Genomic DNA, 25,380 nt, shown 5'->3' with positions numbered 1-25,380 from the left:
ACAGTTTGCCTTCACATAGCAACACAAAGTGAAAAAATACTGTTGGATTACTAGTTATAGCATTAAATAACAGTGTACATCACTGTTATTTAATGACAGAGATTCTGCAAGATATTTTTTTTAAAAAAAGATTGATTATTTTTCTATGTAATTTCCAATTTAAAACCGAGAGTTTTTTTTTTTTTCATTTTCAATTATCTTTATATGCAGAAGATCGCTTTAGTATATACTAAGTAAAGATTACATCAGTTTGCACCCACACATAACCACAAAGTGTAAAAATACTGTTTCAGTACTAGCTATATCATTACTTCACCTTCGACAACCTATTAAGGACAGATCCCACATGGGACGTAAGTACACAGTGACTCTTGATGTTGATTTAACAATTTAACACTCTTGTTTATGGCGTCAGTAATCTCCCTAGGCCCTAGCCATGAGTTGCTGAGGCTATGGAAGCCTTTAGGGTTTGCCGACTTCGATCCTATTCCGACAAGGCCATAGTCAGAGTGGAAGTTCTCTCCTCCCTTCAGATTGAAAGGTACCTCCTACCTTGATGGCCCCGTTCTTTCCGCTGGGATCACACTCGCTGAGATCCTTCATTTAGGTCTTCTTCTTCATCTTTTTTTTTTTTTTTTTCCCCAGCGTGTCTTGGCTTTCCATGCCTAAAATACTCTCATAGGCTGGAAGTGTTCTTTCAAGCTGTCAACACTGTAACTAAAAAGTGTCAACCATGAATTACCTCAGAGTGCCGACTACATCATATTATCTCCAAAGCTAACATCTGGTTTTGTAGTGCCTTGTGTTCAGGAGGTCTCAGTCAATGTCTGCTGAACTGTATTGATTGCGAAGAAAAGATATGAATGCAATTCTGCTGTTTTTGCACTCCTCACTTCTGATAATTTCCTTTTGGAATTTTAAAAGTGCCTATCTTTCTTGAAGAGAAAATAATTCCCTGAGAAATGAGATCCTAGAGATTAGTGACATATGAAATCAGGACTTCCTTTCTATCGATTGCTGTGCTGTTATTCTGTGAAATTTCAGAGGCTGGCTTGTCACTTTTCTCTTCCCTATGTGTCTAACCTTTTATGCCAAAGTCAGGGGCAACTTCTATAAGGTGATTTTCCCGGTTCCTGCTCTCCTTTATTATAGGCAGGAAGGAGTTTCTGTCTCCACCCGGTCCCATTGTTCTCACTGGCACCGTGGTAGGCACCGTGGCAAGGAAGGCCCTGTCCTGAGAAGTGGTAAAAAGGAGGAGAAACTCAGTGTAAGCACAGCTGCCTAGAACTGGCTGCAGGCAGAACCTGGGAGGGCAAGTCCTGGCCCTCCCCCCTGCCTCAGACGCCTTCCTAAAGTGTGCTGAGATGTTCCGATTGCACATTCACTTCAGTCCACTCATGTTTTGAGAGTAGTGTGAAGACTTTAGCTAGACTGACAAGGTTTGAATTCTGGTTTTAGCATTTTGCTGTGTGACTTTGGCAAGTTTCTTATTCTGTGCCTGTTTTCTCATCTTGTTAAATAGATACAGTGATAATATCTAGTTCATAGGGTTATTGTGAAGACTAAAGAATATTCAAAGGAGGGGAGAGCACTGTGGTCATTGCTGCCATTTGGGGAGTGAACCAGTCAATGGAGGATCTCTCTCTTTGTCTCTCCCTCTTCTGTGTAACTCTGCCTTTCAACTTAATAAATATAACTTTTTTTAAAAAAGATGTATTTATTTATTTGAAAGTCAGAGTCACGCAGAGAGAGGAGAGGCAGAGACAGAGAGGTCTTCCATCCGATGGTTCATTCCTCAATTGGCTGCAATGGCCGGAGCTGTGCTGATCCAAAGCCAGGAGCCAGGAGCTTCTTCTGGGTCTCCCACGTTGATGCAGGGACCCAAGGACTTGGGCCATCTTCCACTGCTTTCCCAGGTCATATCAGAGAGCTGGATGGGAAGTGGAGCAGCCGGAACTCAAACCGGTATCTATATGGGATGCTGGCGCTTCAGGCCAGGGCATTAACCCACTGCACCGCAGGACTGGCCCCAATAAATATATCTTAAAAAAGGATTTAAGAACTTGCAAGTACATAATGTTAATAAATATTAGTATTTTACGTAGACTTCCTTTGAAAAATAAATGCCTGCGAAATATGTAGATGCAAATGCTTGCTATATTGTGTGTTAGTTCAGTTAAATTGCTTCCTCTCAAAGCCTTAGTTCAACTCCACAGAGGTTTGGATGTTCTGTGGATCCTTGCCCTTAGACACTGAAGACTGGTAGAGAAAGATACACATTTGGCAAATATTTTAATAACAGGGATCTCTGCTTTGCACAGTGATGTTGAGGAGGGAGTGATCAGCACTGCCAGGACGGGGCAGGCAGAGGAGGGCACACTTGAGCTGGGTATTGCAGGATCTGGGGAGAAGAAAGTGGGGGTTTTTGAAAGCATCATGGATATCAGGTTAAATTCCCCATCCTCACATGTATGTAACTCTTCTAATTGTTCATTTATTGATTAGAGCAAACAAAAACATTTCCAGGTTCATAGTCTGTTTAGGGAGTAGTAACTTGCTAAAAAATAACAATGACAAGTACTTTTTTTTTTTTTTAAATTTTTTGACAGGCAGAGTAGACAGTGAGAGAGACAGAGAGAAAGGTCTCCCTTTTCCGTTGGTTCACCCCCCAATGGCTGCTATGTCCGGCGCGCTGTGGCTGGCGCACCGCGCCGATCTGAAGCCAGGAGCCAGGTGCTTCTCCTGGTCTCCCATGGGGTGCAGGGCCCAAGGACCTGGGCCATCCTCCACTGCACTCCCGGGCCACAGCAGAGAAAAGGAGCAACCGGGACAGAATCTGGCGCCCCGACCAGGACTAGAACCCCGGGGTGCCAGCACCGCAGGTGGAGGATTAGCCTATTGAGCCGTGGTGCCAGCCCGACAAGTAGTTTTAATCTATGATAAATCTAAAGCTAATAGATTGATATCAGCTGTCTAGAATACTCTGTTAAGAATTCTGATGCATGGGTGGCGCCGTGGCACAAGTTAATCCTCTGCCTGCGGCCCCAGCATCTCATATGGCACTGATTCTAGTCCCAGTTGCTCCTCTTCCAATCCAGCTCTCTGCTATGGCCTGAGAAAGCAGTGGAATATGGCCCAAGTGCTTGGGTCCCTGCACCCACGTGGGAGACCGGGAAGAGGCACCTGGCTCCTGGCTTCGGATTGGCTCAGCCCCAGCTGTTGCAACCATTTGGGGAGTAAACCAATGGAAGACTTTTCTCTCTGTCTCTCCCTCTCGCTGTCTATAACTCTACCTCTCAAATAAATAAATAAAATATTTTTTTTTGACAGGCAGAGTTAGACAGTGAGAGAGAGAGACAAAGAGAGAGTTATAGACAGTGAGAGACAGAGAGAAAGGTCTTCCTTCTGTTGGTTAACTCTCCTAATGGCTGCTACGGCTGGTGCTGTGCTGATACCGAAGCCAGGAGCCGGGTGCTTCCTCCCGGTCTCCCATGTGGGTGCAGGAACCCAAGCACTTGGGCCATCCTCCGCTGCCTTCCTGGGCCACAGCAGAGAGCTGTACTGGAAGAGGAGCAACCGGGACTAGAACCTGGTGCCCCAACCGGGACTAGAACCCAGGGTGCTGGTGACACAGGCGGAGGATTAGCCAATTGAGCCACAGCACCGGCCAAATAAATAAAAATAAAAAAAAGAATGCTGATGACAATTGAAGTAAGTAAAAACAAAAAGAAATGATTAATGATTAGCCATAGGTGTAGCAAGGAGGTCTAATAGCACTCAGTGACTGCTCTGGAGCTGGACAGCTTATGCTTGAATCTTGGCTCTGCCACTTACCAGATGTGTGAATATTGAAAATGGTTTAAGCTCTTCTTTTTTTTTTTTTTATTTGACAGGTAGAGTTATAGACAGTGAGAGAGAGAGAGACAGAGAGAAAGGTCTTCCTTTCGTTGGCTCACTCCCCAAATGGCTGCTATAGCTGGTGCTGCGCTGATCCGAAGCCAGGAGCCAGGTGCTTCTTCCTGGTTTCCCATGCGGATGCAGAGGCCCAAGCACTTGGGCCATCCTCCACTGCCTTCCTGGGCCACAGCAGAGAGCTGGACTGGAAGAGGAGCAACCGGGACTAGAACCCGGCAACCATATGGGATGCTGGTGCCGCAAGTGGAGGATTAACCAAGTGAGCCACGGCACTGGCCCCTCTTTTTTTTTTTTTTTTTTTTTTTTTTAAAGATTTATATGTTTTGTTTGAAAGAGTGGCAGTGAAAGAGTGACTTTCTTTCTTTTTTTTCTTTTAATATTTATTTTTATTTATTTGAAAGAGTTACAGAGACAGGTAGAGACAAAGAGAGAGGTCCTCCATCTGCCTGTTCACTCCCAGATAGCAATGGCTGGAGCTGCGCCAATCTGAAGCCAGGAGCCAGGAGCTTCTTCCGGGTGTCCCATGTGGGTGCAGGGGCCCAAGGACCTGGGTCATGTTCTACTGCTTACCCAGGCCACAGCAGAGAGCTGGATTGGAAGAGGAGCAGCTGGGCCTAGAACTGGCGCCCATATGGGATGCTGGCGCTTTAGGCTAGGGCCTTAACCCTCTGCGCCACAGCGCTGGCCCCTGGTTTAAGCTCTTGTGCCTCAGTATCCTTGTCTGTAAATGGGGATAGTGTAGGTGCCTATCTCTTTGTTTGTTGTCTTAATTGATTTAATTAATACATATGTTGTGTTTAAAAATAGTGCTTGATACAGTCTAAGCTCCCTGTTAACATTAGCTATTGTTACCTACTATTTATTTATAAAAAAGACATCTAAAATCCTGGGAAGTTTATTTAGTGTATTTGTTTGTACAATTTTTTCTTTTATGCTGTAAATGCCTCTGAGTACACAGTTAAGTTAGGCATCTTTAGCTCTTATAATATTTGGCTCACCATGAAATTTGACTATTTTTTCAAAATATTTATTCATTTATTTGAAAGAGTTACAGAAAGAGAGCGAGAGACAGAGAGACATTTTCCATCTACTGATTCACTCCCCATATGGATGTAATAGTTGGGGCTGTACTAGGCCAAAGCCAGGAGCCTGGAATTCCACCTGGGTCTCCTGTGTGGGTGGCAGGGGCCCAAGCATTTGGGTCACCTTCTGCTTCTTTCAGGCATATTAGCAGGGAGCTGGATTGGAGGCAGAGCAGCCAGGACTCCAACCCATGCACATGTGGGATGCCGGCATCACAGTTGGCAGCTTTTACTGAAGACTATTATAGAGATCATATTGACTTTAAGACAAGAGTGTGAGGATAAGAAGCATTGGGATGACTGTGCATGAACAACTTGGACTTAGTTTTAAGTGTTTTACTCTAATTTTAAGTGTTTCACTCTGATACAGAGTGAGATTAAAATTCAGCAGTGAAGCAGCAGTTATGTCATTTATCTGCAGAACAAACATAGAATGTGCAATGTTTTAGACAGCTCTTTTTGCTTAGGTTTAACTTCTATTTCATGTGATTTGCTAAAACGTCCAGTGACTTTTTTTTCGAATCCTGATTTTATCCTGTGAATCTCTTAACTCTTCCTAGGGGTTCATGTGGGATGTGGCTGAGGAACTCAAAGCTATGTTGGTGTTTGCTGAACATAGGTACTATGGAGAATCACTACCCTTTGGTGCCAGCTCATTCAAGGTAAGTATGTTTTTAGTTTTTGGTGTAATCTCAGAGGGTTTTTCTTTCCTCAAGTTAAAACATTTTCTAATTATATGCCCCACTGAGAGATAGTTTTAACTTGCTTGAAATTTGAGTAATTTGTACATAATCTTTCCTTTTTATGTGTAGTTTGAACAGATTGAGATGTTTTAAAAAGATTTATTTATTTTGAAGGCAAAGTGGCAGAGGAGGAGGTGGAGAGAGAGAGAGAAACAAAGAAGAAAGGAAAGAAGGAGGGAAGGAAGGAAGGAAGGAAGGAAGGAAGGAAGGAAGGAAGGAAGAAAAAGATATCTTGTATCCATTGGGTCATTCCCCAAATAGCTAAAATGGCCAGGACAGGACCAAACTGAAGCCAAGAGCCTGGAACTCCATCTGGGTCTCTCATGTGGCTGGCAGGGGTGCAAGCACTTGGGCCATCTTCACCTGCTTTTCCAGGTACATTAGCAGGAAGACAGATAACAAGTGGAGCATCTAGGAATCAAACCTGTACTCTGATATGGGATAATGGTGCTGTAAGCAGAGATTTAATGTGCTGTGTCACAACACCAGCTCTGAATGAGGCTTTTTAAGGCATGTTGTTATCATTTCCAGCAGTAAACAGGTTTTTGTTTTTTTTTTCTTTAAAATTTTTTATTTGAAAGGCAGAGTTACAGAGAGGCAGAGGCAGAGGCAGAGAGAGAGAGAGAGGTCTTCTATCCACTGGTTCACTCCTCAGATGGCTGCAATGACCGGAGCTGTGCCGATCTGAAGCCAGGAGCCAGGGGCCTCCTTCGGATCTCTCACATGGATACAGGGGCTCAAGGACTTAGGCCATCCTCCACTGCTTTCTCAGGCCATAGCAGAAAGCTGGATCAGAAGCAGAGCAGCCAGAACTCTAACTGGAGCCCATATGGGATGCCGGCACTGCAGGCTGTGGCCTTACCTGCTATGCCACAGCGCTGGCCCCAAATAAGCAGTTTTTAACTCCTCGTACCATTACATCTTACATTACGTATGGCTGCAGAGGCCATGCATGGAGCTGCTTAGTAATTCAAAAATGTCATTAAAACTCTGCTTTGTAGATTATCCACTTAAATTATTAGGGCTGCCATTGGAAAAAAATATAATGAGTATGTAAATGTTTGTCCATAAAGTGTTTTCAAAAAAAATATAATCAGTAAAATGAGGATGAGTAAGCCACTTTGATTCCTTTTCCTTTTCTCTCAAGAAGCTTTGGCTTTGGACACAAATTCTTTTTTTTTTAACTTTTATTTAATAAATATAAATTTCCAAAGCACAACTTTTGGATTATAGAGGCTTTTTCCCCCTATAGCCTCCCTCCCACCCACAACCATCCCATCTCCCACTCCCTCTCTCATCCTGTTCACATTAAGATTCATTTTCAATTATCTTTATATACAGAAGATCAATTTAGTATATACTAAGTAAAGATTTCAACAGTTTGCACCCACACAGAAACACAAAGTATAAAGTACTGTTTGAGTACTAGTTATGCCATTAATTCACATAGTACAGTACATTAAGGACAGAGATCCTACATGGGGAGTAAGTGCACAGTGACTCCAGTTGTTGATTTAACAATTAACACTCTTATTTATGATGCCAGTAATCACCCGAGGCTCTTGTCATGAGCTGCCAAGGCTATGGAAGCCTCTTGAGTTCACCAACTCCGATCTTATTTAGACAAGGCCATAGTCAAAGTGAAAGTTCTGTCCTCCCTTCAGAGAAAGGTACCTCCTTCTTTGATGGCCCATACTTTCCATTGGGATGTCACTCACAGAGATCTTCCATTTAGGACATTATTATTTTTTTTTGTTTGTCAGAGTGTCTTGGCTTTTCATGCCTGAAATACTCTCATGGGCTTTTTAGCTAGATCTGAATGCCTTAGGGGCTGATTCTGAGGCCAGAGTGCTATTTAGGACATCTGCTATTCTATGAGAGAGAGATGTTCCATCCCAGGGCTGGGCTTAGCCAAATCCAGGAGCCAGGAGCTTCTTCTGGGTCTCCCACATGGATGCAGGGGTCCAAGGACATCCTCTGCTGCTTTCCCAGGCACATTAACAGGGGGCTGGATCAGAAGTAGAACAGCTGGAGCTCTAACCGGCAGGCAGCCATATGGGATGCTGGCACTGCAGATAGTGGCTTAACCCCCTGCACCACAGAACTGGCCCCAGCTTTCACACTTCAAAGGAAGGAGTGTCGTATTTTATCACTATCTGGTTAACCTTCTCAGTTGAGCAATACTCTGAGCTTTGCCTTCTTACATGGAGTAGGAACTGTTCCTGTGCAAAGAATTAGACCGTCATGGAACTTACCGTGTGGGTTTTCTTTCTCAGGGATCAGTGTCTTATATTGCTTGTTTTCCATACAATCCCTGAAAGTATTTTTCCCCTCCCAATTTTATGGTTATGTACCATATGCATCCTCATTTGTTCCAGTTGTTGAAAAGACCAACACAATATATAGTCTTTGTGATGAGGAAGGACATATTTTATTTTTCTGATGATCTTTACTTCATTTGTTCAGAGAATTTAATTTATCTTTGCCTATGTGGTAGACATTTTAAATGTGTCGATTTCAAATACAAGTTATGATAAAAGTTATTAAGCTTTACTTTATACTCCATCACATTTTTCTTAAAGTTTGTTTATATTATTTCTACAACCTCAACAAGGTCCTTGGTAAATAACATTTAAAAGAAATTGCATTTGAGTGCAGAATACATAATGTTCTTCCACAAACTTAAAATAATTTTTCATAAGTGATTTGTACCAGCATGGCTGTTATTCTGGGCATTTTATTTTAGCTCAATTGTCAGAAGTTCTATTTGGAGAAGAGCTTATCTGCTTCTGGCTCTTTTCTGGATCTATGTTATGCCTAAGTGTTATTTTGTGCACATTTACATACAGTTTCTTTGTTATTTTCTTTAGGATTCAAGACACTTGAATTTTCTGACATCAGAACAAGCTCTGGCTGATTTTGCAGAGTTAATCAAACACTTGAAAAGGACAATCCCAGGAGCTGAAAATCAGCCTGTTATTGCCCTAGGGGGCTCTTATGGTGGCATGCTTGCAGCCTGGTTCCGGATGAAATATCCTCACGTGGTAGTTGGGTAAGTGCATTTATGTTGGATATAAATGCATCTTAATGACTATCAAGGCAAACTTAAAGATTTGTTTTACTCCATTCTATTGTACTGAAGTTTCTAGTTTCTATCCATTAGCAGCTATGTTAAAACTGGAATTACATGTATTTTTTCTTCTCTTTCTTATTTTCCATACTGTTTAGAGCTCTTGCAGCTTCTGCCCCTATCTGGCAGTTTGAGGATTTGGTACCTTGTGAGGCATTTATGAAGATTGTAACTACAGATTTTCGGAAAAGTAGTCCAGGTTGTCCAGAGAGCATCCGCAGGTCCTGGGGTGCCATTAATCGACTCTCAACCACAAGTAAGCTTTAGCTAAGAGAATGGAATTGTGTGTGTGTTTTAACCTTTCATTTTAAAAGTTAAAATTGTTAAACTTAACATGTCCCACTCTTAAGTAAACATTGTGTTTTATGTTATGCAGAAAAGTTCATAAATCAAAATGCATAGCTTGATGCGAGTGCAAAGGGAGATCCAAAACAAGTACATCATCAGCATCTGAAAAATCCCCTCTTGTCACTACCTCCACACCTACCCAGCCAGTCACTATCCTCGCTTCTAGAACCATAAATTTATTTTGCTTGTTTTGAATGTTTTGGTAACTAAAATTGCATAAACTATGTTTTCTGTGTGTTGGCTGTCTTTTGCTTAACTCTGTATTTGTTGTATACATCTGTTTGTTTTATTTAGTTGTAGTTTATGTATTCTCATCCTTCTGTAGTATTTCTACCTATTTATTTTAATAGTATTTAAAAGAGAGGAATAGTTCAGAATGCTAATTCTGATATGCTCAATGAAGAAAGGGAACTTGACTTGTCTATCATGGGATTATACAGTTGCTCCAAAAATATTTTATTGAATGTTGAAAATGCATTCTTGGAGGAGCAGTATGGAAAGTCGAGTCTTCTGTAATACCAAATAAAGAATAAATGATCTGTGAAGCCTTCTTTTGACTAGTGCTTTTTAGATTCCGACAATGTGATTCTGTTCGCAGAAGGTGGTTTACAGTGGCTTACTGAAACCCTTCGCTTATGTGACCCATTAACTTCTTCTGACATCCGACGTTTGAAAGACTGGATCTCTGAAACCTGGGTGAATCTAGCAATGGTAGATTATCCATATGCATCTGATTTTTTACAGCCTTTGCCTGCATGGCCTATCCAGGTAACAGGAAAATGTCCTCTCATCATTTTGAATAACACACTTCTCATTTTCTTTTTCATATGCAACCTCTGATTTTCAGCATCAAGAGAAGATCCTAGGTATACAGGGTATCTATGGAGTCATTCAAGTCTATATCAGAATCTTGGGTTTTGTCACTTTCTGTTTATGTGACCTTGGAGACGTTACCTAACTTGATATATGTGTGTGTATAAATCTTTGCTATACACCATTGATACTTTAAAAAATAGCAGCTGTTATCCTAGTCCTATGATGCAGTCAGCTGCTAAGGCATTCTAAGTGCTGCATAGATCTTGAAGGGATGCTCTCCATGCACCATGGCAGACTGGAAAGAACACTGACTCATATGCTGAAGGTGAAGGTTTGGTTTAGAGCTGCTTACTAGCTGTGTAGTTTGGGGCAAGGTGCTTTTCTTCCCTGGGCTTCCATGCCTTCTGCTGTAGAACAGGGTTAGTAATACTTAGATACCAGATGGGTTTGTGCTGAGAAGCAAATAAAATACTGGGTGTGAAAACACTCTGGAAAATGTAAAGATAAATTAACTACACCATGAATTTTAAGGTTCTTTTTCACATCAAAATTCTTTGTTGTGTATGCTCCTTTTAAGCATTCCTTTGTAAAGAATTTTCCTGTTAATTTTAAAAACAAAGGTTGTCCAACTTGATGGTTAGGTTTAGAGACTACAATGGACTCTCAAGCAAGAATGGGTACTGGAAATAAAAATAGAATTGGCGATATGAGACCCAGGTTTTATTTATTTATTTGTTTTTTTAAGATTTATTTATTTATTTGAAAGTCAGAGTTACACAGAGAGAGGAGAGGTAGAGAGAGAGAGAGAGAGGTCTTCCATCTGCTGGTTCACTCCCCAGTTGGCCTCAATGGCTGGAGCTGCACTGATCCGAAGCCAGGAGCTTCTTCTGGGTCTGCCACATGGGTGCAGGGGCCCAAGGACTTGGGCCATACTCTACTGCCTTCCTGGGCCATAGCAGAGAATTGGATTGGAAGTGGAGCAGCCGAACTGGCGGCCATATGGGATGCTGGTGCTTCCTGCCAGGGTGTTAACCTGCTGTGCCACAATGCCGGCCCCGAGACCCAGGTTTTAAAAGGATTTTTAATTTAGCTGTCCCTTTGAATGATTAAATATACACCTTACTTAAACTGCTACTTTGAATGATAAAATGCACAACTTTTTTTTTAAATAAGAATTTTTCTAAAGATTTATTTGTTTATTTGAAAGGCAGAGCTACAGAGAGGCAGAGAGACAAAGAGGTCTTCCATCACTGGTTCACTCCCCAGATAGCTGCAACTGCCGGAGTTAAGCTGATCCGATGCCAGGAGCAGGGTGTCCCACGTGGGTACAGGGGCCAAAGGACTTGGGCCATCTTCTACTGCTTTTCCAGGCCATAGCAGAGAGCTGGATCAGAAGTGGAGTAGCCGGGACTCGAACTGGAGCTCATATGGGATGCTGGCATTGTGAGCAGCAGCTTTACCCACTATGTCACATTGTTGGCCCCCATGTTATTATTCTTAAACAATATAGCATAACAGCTGTTTACAGAGTATGTGCATTGTATTAGGTGTTATAAGTAATCTAGAAACTAAAGCATGAGGTGGGTAGGTTTTATATAAATGATACACTATTTTATTTAAGAGACTTGTGTATATCCGTGGAGGGGCCAGGAACCAATTCCTTTCTGATCCTGAGGGACAAGCATAATGAGTAAAAACTAAATCTGAAGTCTCCATAAACGTCTGTGTGCTAATACTGCCTTATTCTTCTGTTCTGCTGTACTATTTACAAAGCGCTCTCACATATGTGATCTCATTTGATCCTCAGAATGGTACTTTGGGAGAAAGCAGTATAATGCCAGATTTATTAAGGAGAAATTAAAGCTCAGCTAAGAGGTGGCGGAGGTAGGGTTTGAACATGGGTCTGTCCTTCAGAGCCTCTGATCTACCACATTGTATTGGATTAGGAGGACACTTGTTTGAAGGTTTGAATGGATCACTGCTCAGTGTGACAACTATCAGATTCAATTCTGTACTCTGTATACAAAGTGAGAATTACATTTGCATCTTTATCCCCACTTGAAGAACAGATGAGTTGTCAGATGATAAAAACATATGTGGAATTCCCTTATTATTTAGAACAGAGATTGGCAAACTTTTACAGAAAGAGCTATATTTTAGATTTTGCAGGCCATATGGTCTTTGTTACAATTACTTGACTGTGCAGCTGTAGCATGAAAGTAACCATAGATAATCCATAAACAAATGAGGATGGTTGTGTTCAATAATACTTTATTTATAAAAATAAATGGGCAGTGGGCTTCATTTGGCCTGGGGGCTATAGTTTGATAATGGATTTAGAAAAACAGCCAGAGAAATTCAGCTTTTTTGGTGTTGATTTCCTGTGATTTGGAGCAGTGAAAAGAACAGCTGACTTTGGTTTTCTCTCTACTTCTTTAATGTTCTTTTTGAAATATTTTGCTATTGAGTCTTTAGTGTAAATTTTTTCTTCTTTGCTTTCCTAAATAATCATTTGAAATCAAGGGAGTACACTTTAGATATTTTGTTCTATATTTTTGAATAAGTACAATCCTTTCATCTTTATATACATATATATATATATATTATATATGTTAGAAGTTTATTTTTATGGGAAGATAGCTGCATCTTCTTCTGTGATAACCTTTTCCATCTTTTGTCCTGTATCAGTTGTTTTTGTTCTTTTTTTCAGTTATTTCTTACTAAAGTTCTTCTTTCTCTTGTTAAGAGTATATTATGGAATTCTCAATTATATATCATGTATTTGTGATTCTGTTTGCTGCCTACACTCAATTAAAAGTTATTTTCTCTCTTGTCTCTTCAGTGAAAAACTCCCATTGCCTGTGTTTCCAATTTCATCCCATCTGATTTTCAGAATTTTTCCACTACATGTTTCCCTCCCAAACTTTTAGCTTTGGATCACTTTCTTTCACTGTTCTTTCTTTTTCTTTCTCCTTTCTTGACCCCCCTCTCTGTTCTCCCAACCCCCTAATCCCTGGAACACTACCCGGTTGGGGACCGCTCTTTCACTTGGATAGTTCCATTTAACCAGGACTCCTCCTCCCTCTGATACACTTCCTCCTTTTTAAAGGGCTGACAAACAGCCGTCCTTTTCTGAGTCTGTAACTCAGGCTTAGGATGGTGAGATAATATGTAACAGTTGGGTTATAAAAAAAAAAAAAAAAAAAAAAAAAAACGCAGGTGATTTCCAATTCTGCTTGGATCTTGTACAGTTCTGAAGGATCCATGGGCAGTGACTAAATGCCATTTTCCGTGTCAATTCAAGTATCGTTCTTCTTAATTTGTCTTTGGGCTTTGCACACTCAGACTCCATTTGCTTTTGTTTACTGTTAACAGAAGCTGCAACATTCATGCAGAAATAATCATGGACTTGGCTGGTAGAACACAAGGAAGACAAGAAAAGAGAAAGCAAACCCCTAGTCATTTGACTGTTCTGTCAGCATAAAAAACTACTATCTCTCTTCTCAGCTTAAAGAACAGTTGTAAAGGATACTAAAGTTTGTCAATTTTGGAATCATTTTTTTAGTTGACAACCCATCAAATATTTAGCTGAGCCTTCTGAGCGTGCGGATAGTTAGAGCGAAATAGTAAGACATAAGTTGGAAAATCTCTTCCGTTTGTCTTGGTGTTTGATAATGTATGCGACCTCTCTGGGTGGTTTAAGCGGTTTAGGTGCATTCTATGAAAAGGGAGCTTTTAATGACAAAACTAATGTGATTATCTGAGTGAGTGTGAGAGGGGTATTGAAGTCTTAGAGAAAGAAAATCTATTAGAAAAGCTGAATGTATCTGCTTAATCCTTTCTCTAATGTGGATGGACCATGCTCTCTGAGAGGAGATTGGCCTTTTTTTTTTTAAACCTATCTTCTTTCCTTTTCTTTTAAAAATTTTTTTCCTTGCTCCCCACTTTTCTTTCTTTTATTCAGATGCATATCCTCATAGGTATGGACACTGAAATCATTGTCTACTTTTTCTCTATATGTTAGGCTCAGAGGACAGAGCCTAAATATTTGGGTGCAGATCTGATCAGCTTGGTACTAAAGTTGCCTGAATGTTCTAACTCCTCCACTGTTTCCATACTCTTTAAAACCAGAATTACTAAAATGCACTTTTAATGCTCTTTTAAAGTGTTTCCTGAATGTTCACCTTCATGGGAAGAAATAGAAAGTGAATCATGTCTGTCTAATTCAAGTGTTGATACTTGGGCTTCATTTACTCTTACTGTTTTACAGTTTTCCTTTTACTATTGCCTGTGGAGGAAAGAAGTTGGTAGACTCCAAACACAAAGAAAAGATAAGGAAAAGAAAAGGCTGATGGCCTATATATGTGTTGAAATATTGCACTGTGTCCCATAAAAATGTACAAGTATTACTTGTTAGTCAAACTTTTAAAATAGAATTTAAAAAATGTTTTATGATTTTATATTGCTACAGAATAACATCTCAGTTTTTACCTAACACAAATAAACTTAGAAAAAGATGAAGATAATCTAAGAATAATGTAAGATAATCTAGATACTAAAACATTTGTTTAAAATTTAGGCAGTTTTTATTATTTTTCTCTTCTACCTTAGTTTTCAAAGGTGAATATATATATATATATATATATGTATGTATATATATAGTATATTTGTTATAAATGGAAGCTGCATTTAAATCTCAGCTTTGCCACTTCCTTGCTGTATAGCTTTGGAAAAGTTTCTTAATCTCTCTGTGCTTGAGTTTCCTCATTTGCAAATGGGGATAATAATTATAATGCTTATTAGGGTTGTTATTAGTATTTCATAGGATCTTGTATATAGTTAGCACTAAATCGATGCTAGTTATATAACAATATAATAGTAATAGAAGGCAAATTTTTATGCCAGGACTTCATGATCAAAGTCTGAGTTTAGAATCTCTATTCACAGTTTTTAAATTGTGGTAACTATAGCCAGAGCTCTCTGAGCTTGCTTTCTCCTCTGTGAAATGGAAATGGTCCTCTGTGTTGCTCCCTAGCCTTGAGCGATTTCAATTGTGTTGGCCATTGCAACCTCAGTGGCTCCCATTTCAGTGAACTTAGGGCATAAATATGAATGGTATTTCTTATGTAGAAAGTGTTTAGAAGAAGCTGTTTGCTAGTGACCACAAAATAAATAGAAACTATACTACAGGACTTCCTGGGTATTGAGTATTTTGAAGATTTATTTATTTATTTGAAAGGCAGAGTGATAGAGAGGGAGAGACAAGAAGCAAGATTGCCCATCTGCTGGTTCACTCTCCAAATAGTTGCAACAGGTACGGTTGGGCAGGAACTCTACTCAAGTCTCCCACATGGGTGACTGACAGGGGCCCAAGTACTTGGGCGATTCCTTGGTGTGGAGTATATTGAACAGAGGTGGTTGTCAGGGACTCTGTTTACAGTCCCTGGGTAAAAATAACCAACAAGCCAGGGCTTGCCCTCATCTGCAGCTTCTCAGGTTTGAAGTATTACATGAGGTGAAACAAAAATTGCCAATATCTGATTGTGTTTGACTTATAAACGTGGTAATTTCATGACAGTTTACCTTAATTTTTACATGTTTTTGCATCCATCACATATTTAATAAATGTACATGAATATACCTCCTTTTGAATTTTTGTAGTCTTTGAATAAGCATGGCAGTAGAGCTGAGGTCTTGTCAGTTTTACTTCAGTAATTTTTTGAAGTAAAAACCGCTACCAAAACTTTTAGGGAATGCATACGGATATGCAGAGATTGTGTTTTTTATGCTTTAAGATAGTGCTTGAACTCACAGAATTTTTGATTCAGAAAGGAATGTTAAGACCACTGAGATAAAAATTACCATTATAAATTTGCAAAAAAAAAATTAAGTGATATTTTTCAGGCCTCCTGTGTAAGCATACTGTTAGAATTTTAATCTGGCACTTCCTTTCTGTAAGGTAATTTGATGGTATGTTCTAAAGGCCTTAATAAGTGTTTATTTCTTTTGAACCAGGGGTCTCTATAAATTTATCCCAAGAAAATAATCAAGGACATACAAAATATATTTTTTAAAGATTTTATTTATTTATTTGAGAGGCAAAGCCACAAACAGAGAGAGGGAGAGACAGAGAGAAAGGTCTTCCATCCGCTGATTCACTCCCCAGTTGGCCTCAACGGCTATAGCTGGGCTGATCAGAAGCCAGGAGCCAGTAGCTTCTTCTGGGTCTCCCATGTGCGTGCAGCACTTGGGCCATCGTCTACTGCTTTCTCAGGCAATAGCAGAGAGCTGGATAGGAAGTGGAGCAGCCAGGACTTGAACCAGTGCCTATGTGGGATGCTGGCACTACAGGCAGAGGCCTTTACCAGCCATGCCATAATGCTGACCCCAAAACAGATCTTCAGAAAGTTCATAGAAAGTATGTTTTGTGAAAAAAATATGGGTGGATTTAAAAAATGTTTTTACACAAAAATAAACTTGCCTGGGGCAGGTGTTTGGCATAGCAGATAGGACGCCACTTAGGATGCATGCATCCCATATCTGGGTACCAGGGTTTGAGTCCTGGTTCTCTTCCTGATTCCAATGTCCTGGGAGTTGTCAGGTAATGGCTCAAGGAATTGAGTCCCTGCCATCCACACAGGTGACCTGGATCTAGTTCCCAATTCCTTATTTCAGCCTGATCCAACCTGACTGTTGCAGGCATTTGAGGGAATGAACCAGCAGATAAGATATCTCTGTCTCCATCTCTCTCTATGTCTCTGTTGCCTTTCAAAATAAATAAATAAATAAATAAAAGCAAAACTACAACATCAAGTTAAGTTTATGTTTTAGTTCTACTTTTGCACAAACTTTTTGAAGTACCCCTGTTTGTAAATAGCTAGCCTTAGGGATAGTCTTTGTGGCCTTATTTGTAATAATGAAAGGTTGGGAATGATGCAGATGACCAATTTAAGGTTGCCTCAGTTGTTCTTCAACTCCCCATCTCCCCGTCTTGATTCCCCATTTTGGATTTTCTTACGTGTGTCAGCGTGCTTCTTAAGGTGTGTTACTCAGAACTGAACCCAGGACTCCATGGGTGATCTGACCTCACAGAAGACAGTGAGGATGTCTTTAATCTGGACATGGAATTTCTATCTGCATAGGCCAAGTTTCTGGCCATGGTGTTCTCTTTGTGTCACTGTGGCTGCCGAAATCCAAGTACTGTCAGCTGGTGCCGGTCTCCAGCCACGCTTGTGTCTTTTAAGGAGTGACAGTAACTGCTCTTTGCAGAGATGGCTATTCATGGGGACTCCTTTTCTTTGCCTGACAGAGGCCCAGTGTTCTAGCTCTAAGAGGGGATCTGATGCCAGCATGTGAGTCACACTCACTTGCTAGTGTTCTTTTCCAGAGTTTTAGGCCACTTGTTGCACATCAGTACCTCCTTTCCCTTTGTCCAGCTTGCATTGTCACCATGCCTCATCCACTCATCTACTAGATGGTGCTTGAACATAATGCTCCTCTCTGCCTTCCGTGTGTCTACTCTAGTTTTGTGCTGCCTTTTGAAAGAACTGAGTCCACTGCTGGTGCCTGGCAATAGTTTAATAAATACCATGATTGTTTTTTGACATCTATATTGCCTTGAGAATTTCTGAGTGGCATATTTCTTATGAACAATTTGGGAGAAAAGTGCAATGCCAATGTTAGGTTGTTTTTTTTTTTTTTTTTTACTTACTATGAATGATCAAGAGGAAATCAAAGTAGTAAAACACTGCACAGTATGGCTTTTAAGCTTTCTTCAATTTGCATTTCCTTATTGCTTTAGGCATCACAGATTTGTAAAGCTCCTGTTTCTTCAATTATATCATAAACCCATTATACTTTATTCTCATAGTTACTTTTTAAAGGTATATCCAGTTATTCAGACATCTTAATTTCTGATTTTTCTCAAACTCAGCATTTTCAAAAACATACTGGGAATGATTCACACTCTGTCTGCCTTTTGGAAAGTCACATTTGCAGGTGAACATGTTAAAGATTCTGAGAAATCCTGCCATTAAGAAAACTGTCACATTTGCTAACATAATGCTTCTTAAAATTATTTGACAAAGAAATTTTTTTCCTCACAAAATACCAGTTAACATTCCATAAAAATATTGTCCTGCAGAATATATTTGGGGAGAGTTATAGAATTTTTACTATAAATCATTTCTTCTGTCTTTTCAATTTTCTGGTTTTTCTTCCCCAGGGGGCGTTGCTGAGAGCTTGTCCTAGGCGGAACTGTGGTGGGGGCTGGGTTTGCTTGTGGCATCTTGCCTGTTTTCTTCATGCCCTCCTGTCCTGACTGGGAGCATGTCCTGGGTACAGGCTTCGTTGTTGCCCTTGCTGTTTAGAATTCCTTTAGAACTGGAGGAGTTGGGCCCCTCTTTCCTGGCCTCTTCTCTAAACTTATCTCTCTCATTTTGGCCAGAACTTATGTATCATCTATATATATATATATATATATATATATATATATATATATATATGAAATAGAAGGGAGCAGGTCATTAGATTCATGTCAATGCCTTGATAAAGGATGCAATCTTAATGTATTTTCCTTGCCACTAGGACTCTTCGCAGCTTTGTATGGGGCCAGCTCCCAAACCATGCAGCATAATGGATAAGATGTGTCTTTCATAGTCAGAGATACCTGCGGACAAATCTAGCTTCTATCGCTTGCTAGCTAGATAGCCTTGAATAAAATGGTTTAACCTAAGAACTAGTTTCTATATGTGATATAGTGGACAACAATCTGTCTGACAGGAATTTTTGAAACGGGAATTTTGTAAACCCAGTGCTTAATAATCGATAGTTATTATTGTTGTTATTATCAGTTTTGATTCCCCTGCCTGTGATTTTTCCCCAGCATTGTATTATCAAAAATTATAAACATACAGAAAAGTTAAAATAAACATTGAACACCCATAAACCTTCTACCTACCTTCTGTAAATATTTTGCTATATTCCGTTTATTACATTGATATTCACCTATCAATCCTTTCATCCATCCTTGAATCCATTTTAGATTTTTAATACATTTCAAAGTAAGTTGCAGACATCTACTCAAATATTTGTTTTGATATAATTAATCAGAGTTCCATATTTGTTTATTATTCTTTTGGGGAGAAGGGTAAAATCTACATACAGTGAAATGCATACTTTTTTTTTTTTTTTTTTTTTTGACAGGCAGAGTGGACAGTGAGAGAGAGAGACAGAGAGAAAGGTCTTCCTTTGCCGTTGGTTCACCCTCCAATGGCCGCTGCGGCTGGCGCGCTGCGGCCGGCGCACCGCGCTGATCCGAAGCCAGGAGCCAGGTGCTTCTCCTGGTCTCCCATGGGGTGCAGGGCCCAAGCACTGGGGCCATCCTCCACTGCACTCCCTGGCCACAGCAGAGAGCTGGCCTGGAAGAGGGGCAACCAGGATAGAATCTGGCGCCCCGACCGGGACTAGAACCCGGTGTGCCGGCGCCGCAAGGTGGAGGATTAGCCTAGTGAGCCGTGGCACCGGCTGAAATGCATACATTATACCAGTTGTTATATAACACAGACCCTTATGAACACACATGATATTTCTGTTTCTCATGAAGTGTCATGCTCCTGCTTAGTTAGTCTTGGCTTTCACTCATAACTGTAAGTGTTGCTGGTGATTTTTAGAGCTAGACTTTCAACTAGCTGGGTATAGGCTAGTGATAGAAATATTTGGGATCTGGGGAGTTGCAGGATGTTCTTCTTATCACACCACAGACCTTAGAGTTTGTGGGTTTCCACAGATTTGCAAATTTTTCAACTGCATAAAATTATGTTAATTCACCCAGCAAAAAGTTCCCAGATAACTTGCTAAGTGCCAAGGGAGGCATTCTGGAGGCAAATGATTGCAGCAGAGCATCACAGGGGCTCTGATAGAGAAATGGATACCGTATAATGGAGGCACCTTGGTGGGAGTGGTTTGGTTCTTCCTGACTTGGGGACACTGGCAAGGATGGCCTCAGAGAGGAGGTGATAATTTGAGCTGAGAATTGTAGAAGATGAGTTTAGGTAATTTTTTTGTTTGTTTGTCTTTGAGATTTTATTTATTTATTTGAGAGGCAGAGTTACAGAGAGAGAAAGGGAGAGAGATGGAGAGAAAGGTCTTTCATCTGCTAATTCATTCCCCAAATGGCTGCAATGACTGGAGCTGGGCTGATTGGAAGACAGGAGCCAGGAGCTTCTTCCAGGTCTCCCATGCAGGTACGGGAGCCCAAGCACTCGGCCATCTTCTACTGCTTTCCCAGGCCCTAAGTAGAGAACTGGATAGGAAGAGGAGCAGCCGGGACATGAACTGGTGCCCATGTGGGATGCTGGTGCCACAGGCCGAGGCTTAGGCTACTACACCATGGCGATGGCATGATGATTAGTTTGTAGCAGGTATTGGTGGAGTGGGAGAGTAGGGAAAGGACATTCCAGGGTTAGCAGGGGCAAAGAGGAAGGGCAGTGCTTGGTGTGGTGGGGAATGGTTTTACCAGGCTGGGCTGGTGCCCCATGGTACAGTGGGTTAACCCCAGCCTGCAGTGCTGGCATCCCATATGGGGGCCGGTTTGAGTCCCTGCTGCTCCACTTCCAATCCAGCTCTCTGCTATGGCCTGAGAAAGCAGTGGAAGATGGCCCAACTCCTTGGGCCCCTGCACCTGCGTGAGAGACATGGAAGAAGCGCCTGGCTTTGGATTAACTTAGCTCTGGCTATTGAGGTCATTTGAAGAGTGAACCAGCGGAATGGAAAACTCTCTCTCTCTGGCTCTACCTCTCTCTGTAACTCTGTCTTTCAAATAAATAAAATAAAATATTAAAAAAATAAAAAATAAAGATAAAACTGGCATGGTAGGTGGAAAGGCCTTTGCATTCCATGCGAATGACTTTGGCTTATTTCTGTAAGCTGAGAAGTAATTTAAGAGGTTTATTCATTTATAAAGGGGATTATAATCAAGACATAAAAATTTTCAAGCAATGTACTTAGAGGCTTGAAAGCTTCATGATAAATAAAAGTCATTTATTCTTTGTGTTTTTTTTTTTTTACTTTTGTTTTTTGTATTCTTTGTGTTTTTAACCAGTACTTTTATATCTCATTTGTTTATCTCTTTAAAATGACAGGTAGTTTGCCAGTATTTGAAAGATCCCAATGTATCTGATTCACTGCTGCTGCAGAATATTTTCCAAGCTCTGAATGTATATTACAATTATTCAGGCCAGGCAAAATGCCTGAACATTTCAGAAACTACAACTAGCAATCTGGGATCCCTCGGCTGGAGCTATCAGGTAAGTGTGAACCCATAATTTCTCTAAGTGAAACATCCTTTCACTGATGCAGTTGTGTAATAGAGAATACACAAGATTTTATACACCTAACTGAATGTAATTCAGAGCTCTGTTATCTTACACTGTGAGATATCAGATAAATTTCTTCGCTTATTCATATATTTAATCAATCCCAATATCATTTAATTTCATTTTCCCACAAACTTTTTGACATTCTCTCATATTTTTTTTTAAAGATTTATTTATTCATTTGAAAGTCAGAGTTACACAGAGAGAGAAGGAGAGGCAGAAAGAGAGAGAGAAAGAGAAAGAGAAAGAGAGAAAGTAGAGAGGTGTTCCATCCACTGGTTCACTCCCCAGTTGGCTGTAACAGCCGGAGCTGTACCGAACTGAAACCAGGAGCCGTACCGATCTGAAACCAGGAGCCAGGAGTTTCTTCCAGGTCTCCCACGCAGCTGCAGGGGCCCAAGGAGCTGGATGGAAGTAGAGCAACTGGGTCTTGAACCGGCACCCATATGGGATGCCGGCACTGCAGGCTGCTTAGCCTCCAATGCCACAGCTCTGGCCCCCTCTCTCATATATGTTGAGTACCCATTATGTGGCAGACCCTCTTTTAGACTTTAAAGATACAATGATAAATAAAATGTGATCTTACTATCAAATACAGACTAGTGAGAAAGATAACTAGTTAAGTAGATATTAAATTAGATCTTAAGTCTTATAAGGAAGCATTTTTGTGGAAACATATAAGAAGGGGTGTTTAACTTGACTCTTTGAGCCTCTATTCCTTTATCTGTACAATGAGACTAATAATAATAATAATAATAATAATAATAATACATTCCTTCCAGAGTAGTTTTATGGGTTAAATGTGGTGATAGATATAAAAGAAAGGAGTTTATGAAGAAGGACCAGATAGTTCTAACTTCTGTGACTTCTCAGCCAAGCCTTTCTGTGGGTAACAAGAGGTTATGCGGCACTACAGTGATTCTGAAGCTGGCTTGCCTGATTCAAACCCTGGTTTTGCTACTTGCTAGCTGTTTGACCTTGGACAAATTATTTAATTTCTTTGTGACTCATTTTCTCTTTGGATCCTTTCTTGGATTTCTTTTTAGGCTTGCACAGAAATAGTCATGCCCTTTTGTACTAATGGTATCGATGACATGTTTGAACCTCACCTGTGGAACTTGAAAGAATTTTCTGATGACTGTTTTAAACAGTGGGGTGTGAGACCAAGACCCTCCTGGATCACTACCATGTATGGTGGGAAAAACATCAGTTCACACTCTAACATCGTTTTTAGGTGAGTTTTTGCTGGTGCAAAGATAAACTGCACAACGGAGATGTTTGTACAATAGCTCAGAAAATAGAACCAGAAAAATGCTGGACAGTAAAACAGTATAAAATGCAACAGTAGTGGTTGGTTTACTAGCTTAAATGCTGCTTGAAATACCTGCATCCCATATGGGAGTACCTGAGTTCAAGTACCAACACTGCTTCCAATTTTAGCTTCCGGCTAATGGGAGGCAGTGGTGATGGCCCTGCCACCCACATGGGAGATTGAGTTCCAGTCTTCTAGCTTCAGCCTGGCCCAGCCCTATCTGGTGCAAGCATTTTGGGAGTGAACCAACACTATCTGCCTCTCAAAAAACAAAACAAAAAACAAACAAAAATATATAACATTAATACCCATCACATTTTCCCATTTCTTGAAAGACAAAGGATGCTGAAAAGATAAACTTTTATATGTTCTATTACCCTTGTACTTAAAGGCTTAAAACCAACAATAGCAACAAAATTAAAGTATTTTTTAAAAAAACCTTACCAGCACAAAAATGAAGCAACATCTTTTTGTCCATTTGTATTATTATTGTTACCATTGTTATTAATGATAGTTAAACATTTTCCTTGTTTAAACAGCAAACACTTTTGAAATGTGCACTCTGTTCTGTTCTAAGTACTATGTGACACACTGTAAATAAATTACCTAGTTGAATCCTAACAACAGCCATGTGAAGTAGTAGGTGTAGTCCCTTTATTCTGAGGAGGAAACTGCAGGTCTCTGTATCCAATCACTTGCCAAAACCTATTCAGCTTTGTTTTAGCAACAAAACCAGATTTCTGTGTTGGCCTGTCTGACTACAAAACCCACGTTTTGTTCTTCTGCATTATACTACTTCTTAGGAGATTGCGGATTTGATACTTGTTCACATCAGAGTTCATTGAGTAGACTTTTAGAATATCTGACTATGAAATTTCTGAGTTTTGGCTCGAACATTAGGTTGTCAGCTAGTCAGAAAGCAACCAATTAATAAAAGATTTCCCCAAATCTATAAATCTGTAGTAATTAGAGTAGCATGGTATTGGAAAACACACAGACAGAAACACACTCTACCCAGATATTCAGACCAACAGAACAGAATGAAGATCCTAGAGGTAAACCTATATATTTGTAGCCAACTGTTCTTTGACAAAGTTCCTGAGAACATGCATAAAAGGTGCTGAGAAAATTGGATATCCACATACTGAAGATGAAAATATACTCCTATCTCTCACAACTCGAAGTGGTTTATAGACTTAAATGTAAGACCAGCCCATCTGGTACTTTGAAACTACTAAAAGAAAACATAGGGGAAATGTTTAGGACACTGGAATGGGCAAGAATGATTTGAATAACTCTAATAAAAGCACAGGAAACTAAAGCAAAAATAGTCGGATGGTATTTCAGCAAACAAAATTTCATCAAACAAAAGAGTTTTTGCACAGCAAAAGAATCAGTCTACAGAGTGAAGAAACACCCTACAGAGTGGGAGAAAATATTTACAAGTTTTGTATCTGGTAAGAGATTAATAACCGGAATATATAAGGAACTCAAACAATTTAATAGTAAAAAACCAGTACCACTAATCATCAGTGAAATGGAAATTAAAATCACAATGAGATACCCAAATAAAAAGTGACTTTAGTAAACAAATTTAAGTTTTTTTGTTTATTTTCCTTAATTGTGTTGTCTTTAAGAATATTCTTCAAAGCTGTACTTTTCAGATCATTCTGGTAAAGTGATAGTTGAGCAAATTAACCTATTTAGGGTTGTTGAAGGAAACTATACTAAATTTGGGCTGTTTGAAATCAGGAAAGGACTGAGAGGATTGAAAAAGGATTAAGTTTAAGCTTTTGTATCTTTCTTAGGCTGTTGGTTCTGCTATAACAAAATATCCAAGACTGGGTAATTTATAAAATTTGTTACTCATAGTTACTGAGGCTGGGAAGTCCAAAGTCAAGGCACCAGCAGGTTCAGTGTTTAGTGAAGGCCTGATCTCTGCTTCCAGGATGGTGCCTTGAAGATTGCACCTACATGTGGTGGAAGCAGGAAGAGCAAAAAAGGGCCTAAGCTAATTTCTTCCAGCCCTTTTATAAGGCACTACTACATTCATAAGGGTGGAGCTCTCATAACTTCACCACAGAAACCCTACCTCTTAATACCACCACAATGGGGATTAAGTCTCAATGCATGCATTCTGGGAGACGGTCAGATCATACCAGTGTCCATACTCATCTTTGTTCCATCAGAAGAGGAAGTACTTTGTCAGTTTGCTGTTTTACTTTAGGAGTTTATCTCCATGGAGTGTTCATATTGATTCCTGTAGTATTCTGAACTTTGAGGTCATCCATCCTTTTCTTTGACTCTACAAAGTTGAAGTTCAAGCTGAATTGTTAAGTGGAGCCTTTACTCTGTCTTTTAATTGGGATCAACTATTACAGATAAGTATTTTAGTTATCCGCTTGCTCTTTTATATCATTTTTCTCAGGCTATCAAAATCTTCCTCCCATTCCTCCTCCTCATCACCAGAAGAGGGGTAGATTTTGTGAGAAAATTTTCAAGAGTGGAACAGAGATTGTAGGTGGAAATTACAGCTCAGTGTAAGAAACTTTTAGCTTATGTAAAAAGGATTTTTTAAAAGAGCTGTGTGGAAGAAGAATGAGCTGTTTTAAATGATATTACTTAAGTTCTTTGATTCTCAGTTTCATCTTCTGTAAAA

General features: G+C 40.0%; 1 protein-coding gene across 2 annotated transcripts in view; it reads left to right on the top strand.

The window, feature by feature from the left end:
* Positions 1-25,380, top strand: part of PRCP (prolylcarboxypeptidase) — a 76,588-nt gene that overhangs the window by 43,942 nt on the left and 7,266 nt on the right. For both annotated transcript variants that reach the window (XM_062196782.1, XM_062196783.1), the window contains exons 3-8: positions 5,558-5,659; positions 8,611-8,792; positions 8,969-9,126; positions 9,817-9,986; positions 21,176-21,340; positions 22,456-22,643. In XM_062196782.1, coding sequence (XP_062052766.1) covers positions 5,558-5,659; positions 8,611-8,792; positions 8,969-9,126; positions 9,817-9,986; positions 21,176-21,340; positions 22,456-22,643 — 965 coding nt within the window. The remainder of the gene's footprint in view (positions 1-5,557; positions 5,660-8,610; positions 8,793-8,968; positions 9,127-9,816; positions 9,987-21,175; positions 21,341-22,455; positions 22,644-25,380) is intronic.

This window comes from Lepus europaeus, chromosome 7 (genome assembly GCF_033115175.1).
Source record: "Lepus europaeus isolate LE1 chromosome 7, mLepTim1.pri, whole genome shotgun sequence".
Taxonomy (NCBI): Eukaryota; Metazoa; Chordata; class Mammalia; order Lagomorpha; family Leporidae; genus Lepus; species Lepus europaeus.
Note: the sequence above shows the minus strand (reverse complement) of the source record. Positions and strands in the feature narration are given on the sequence as shown.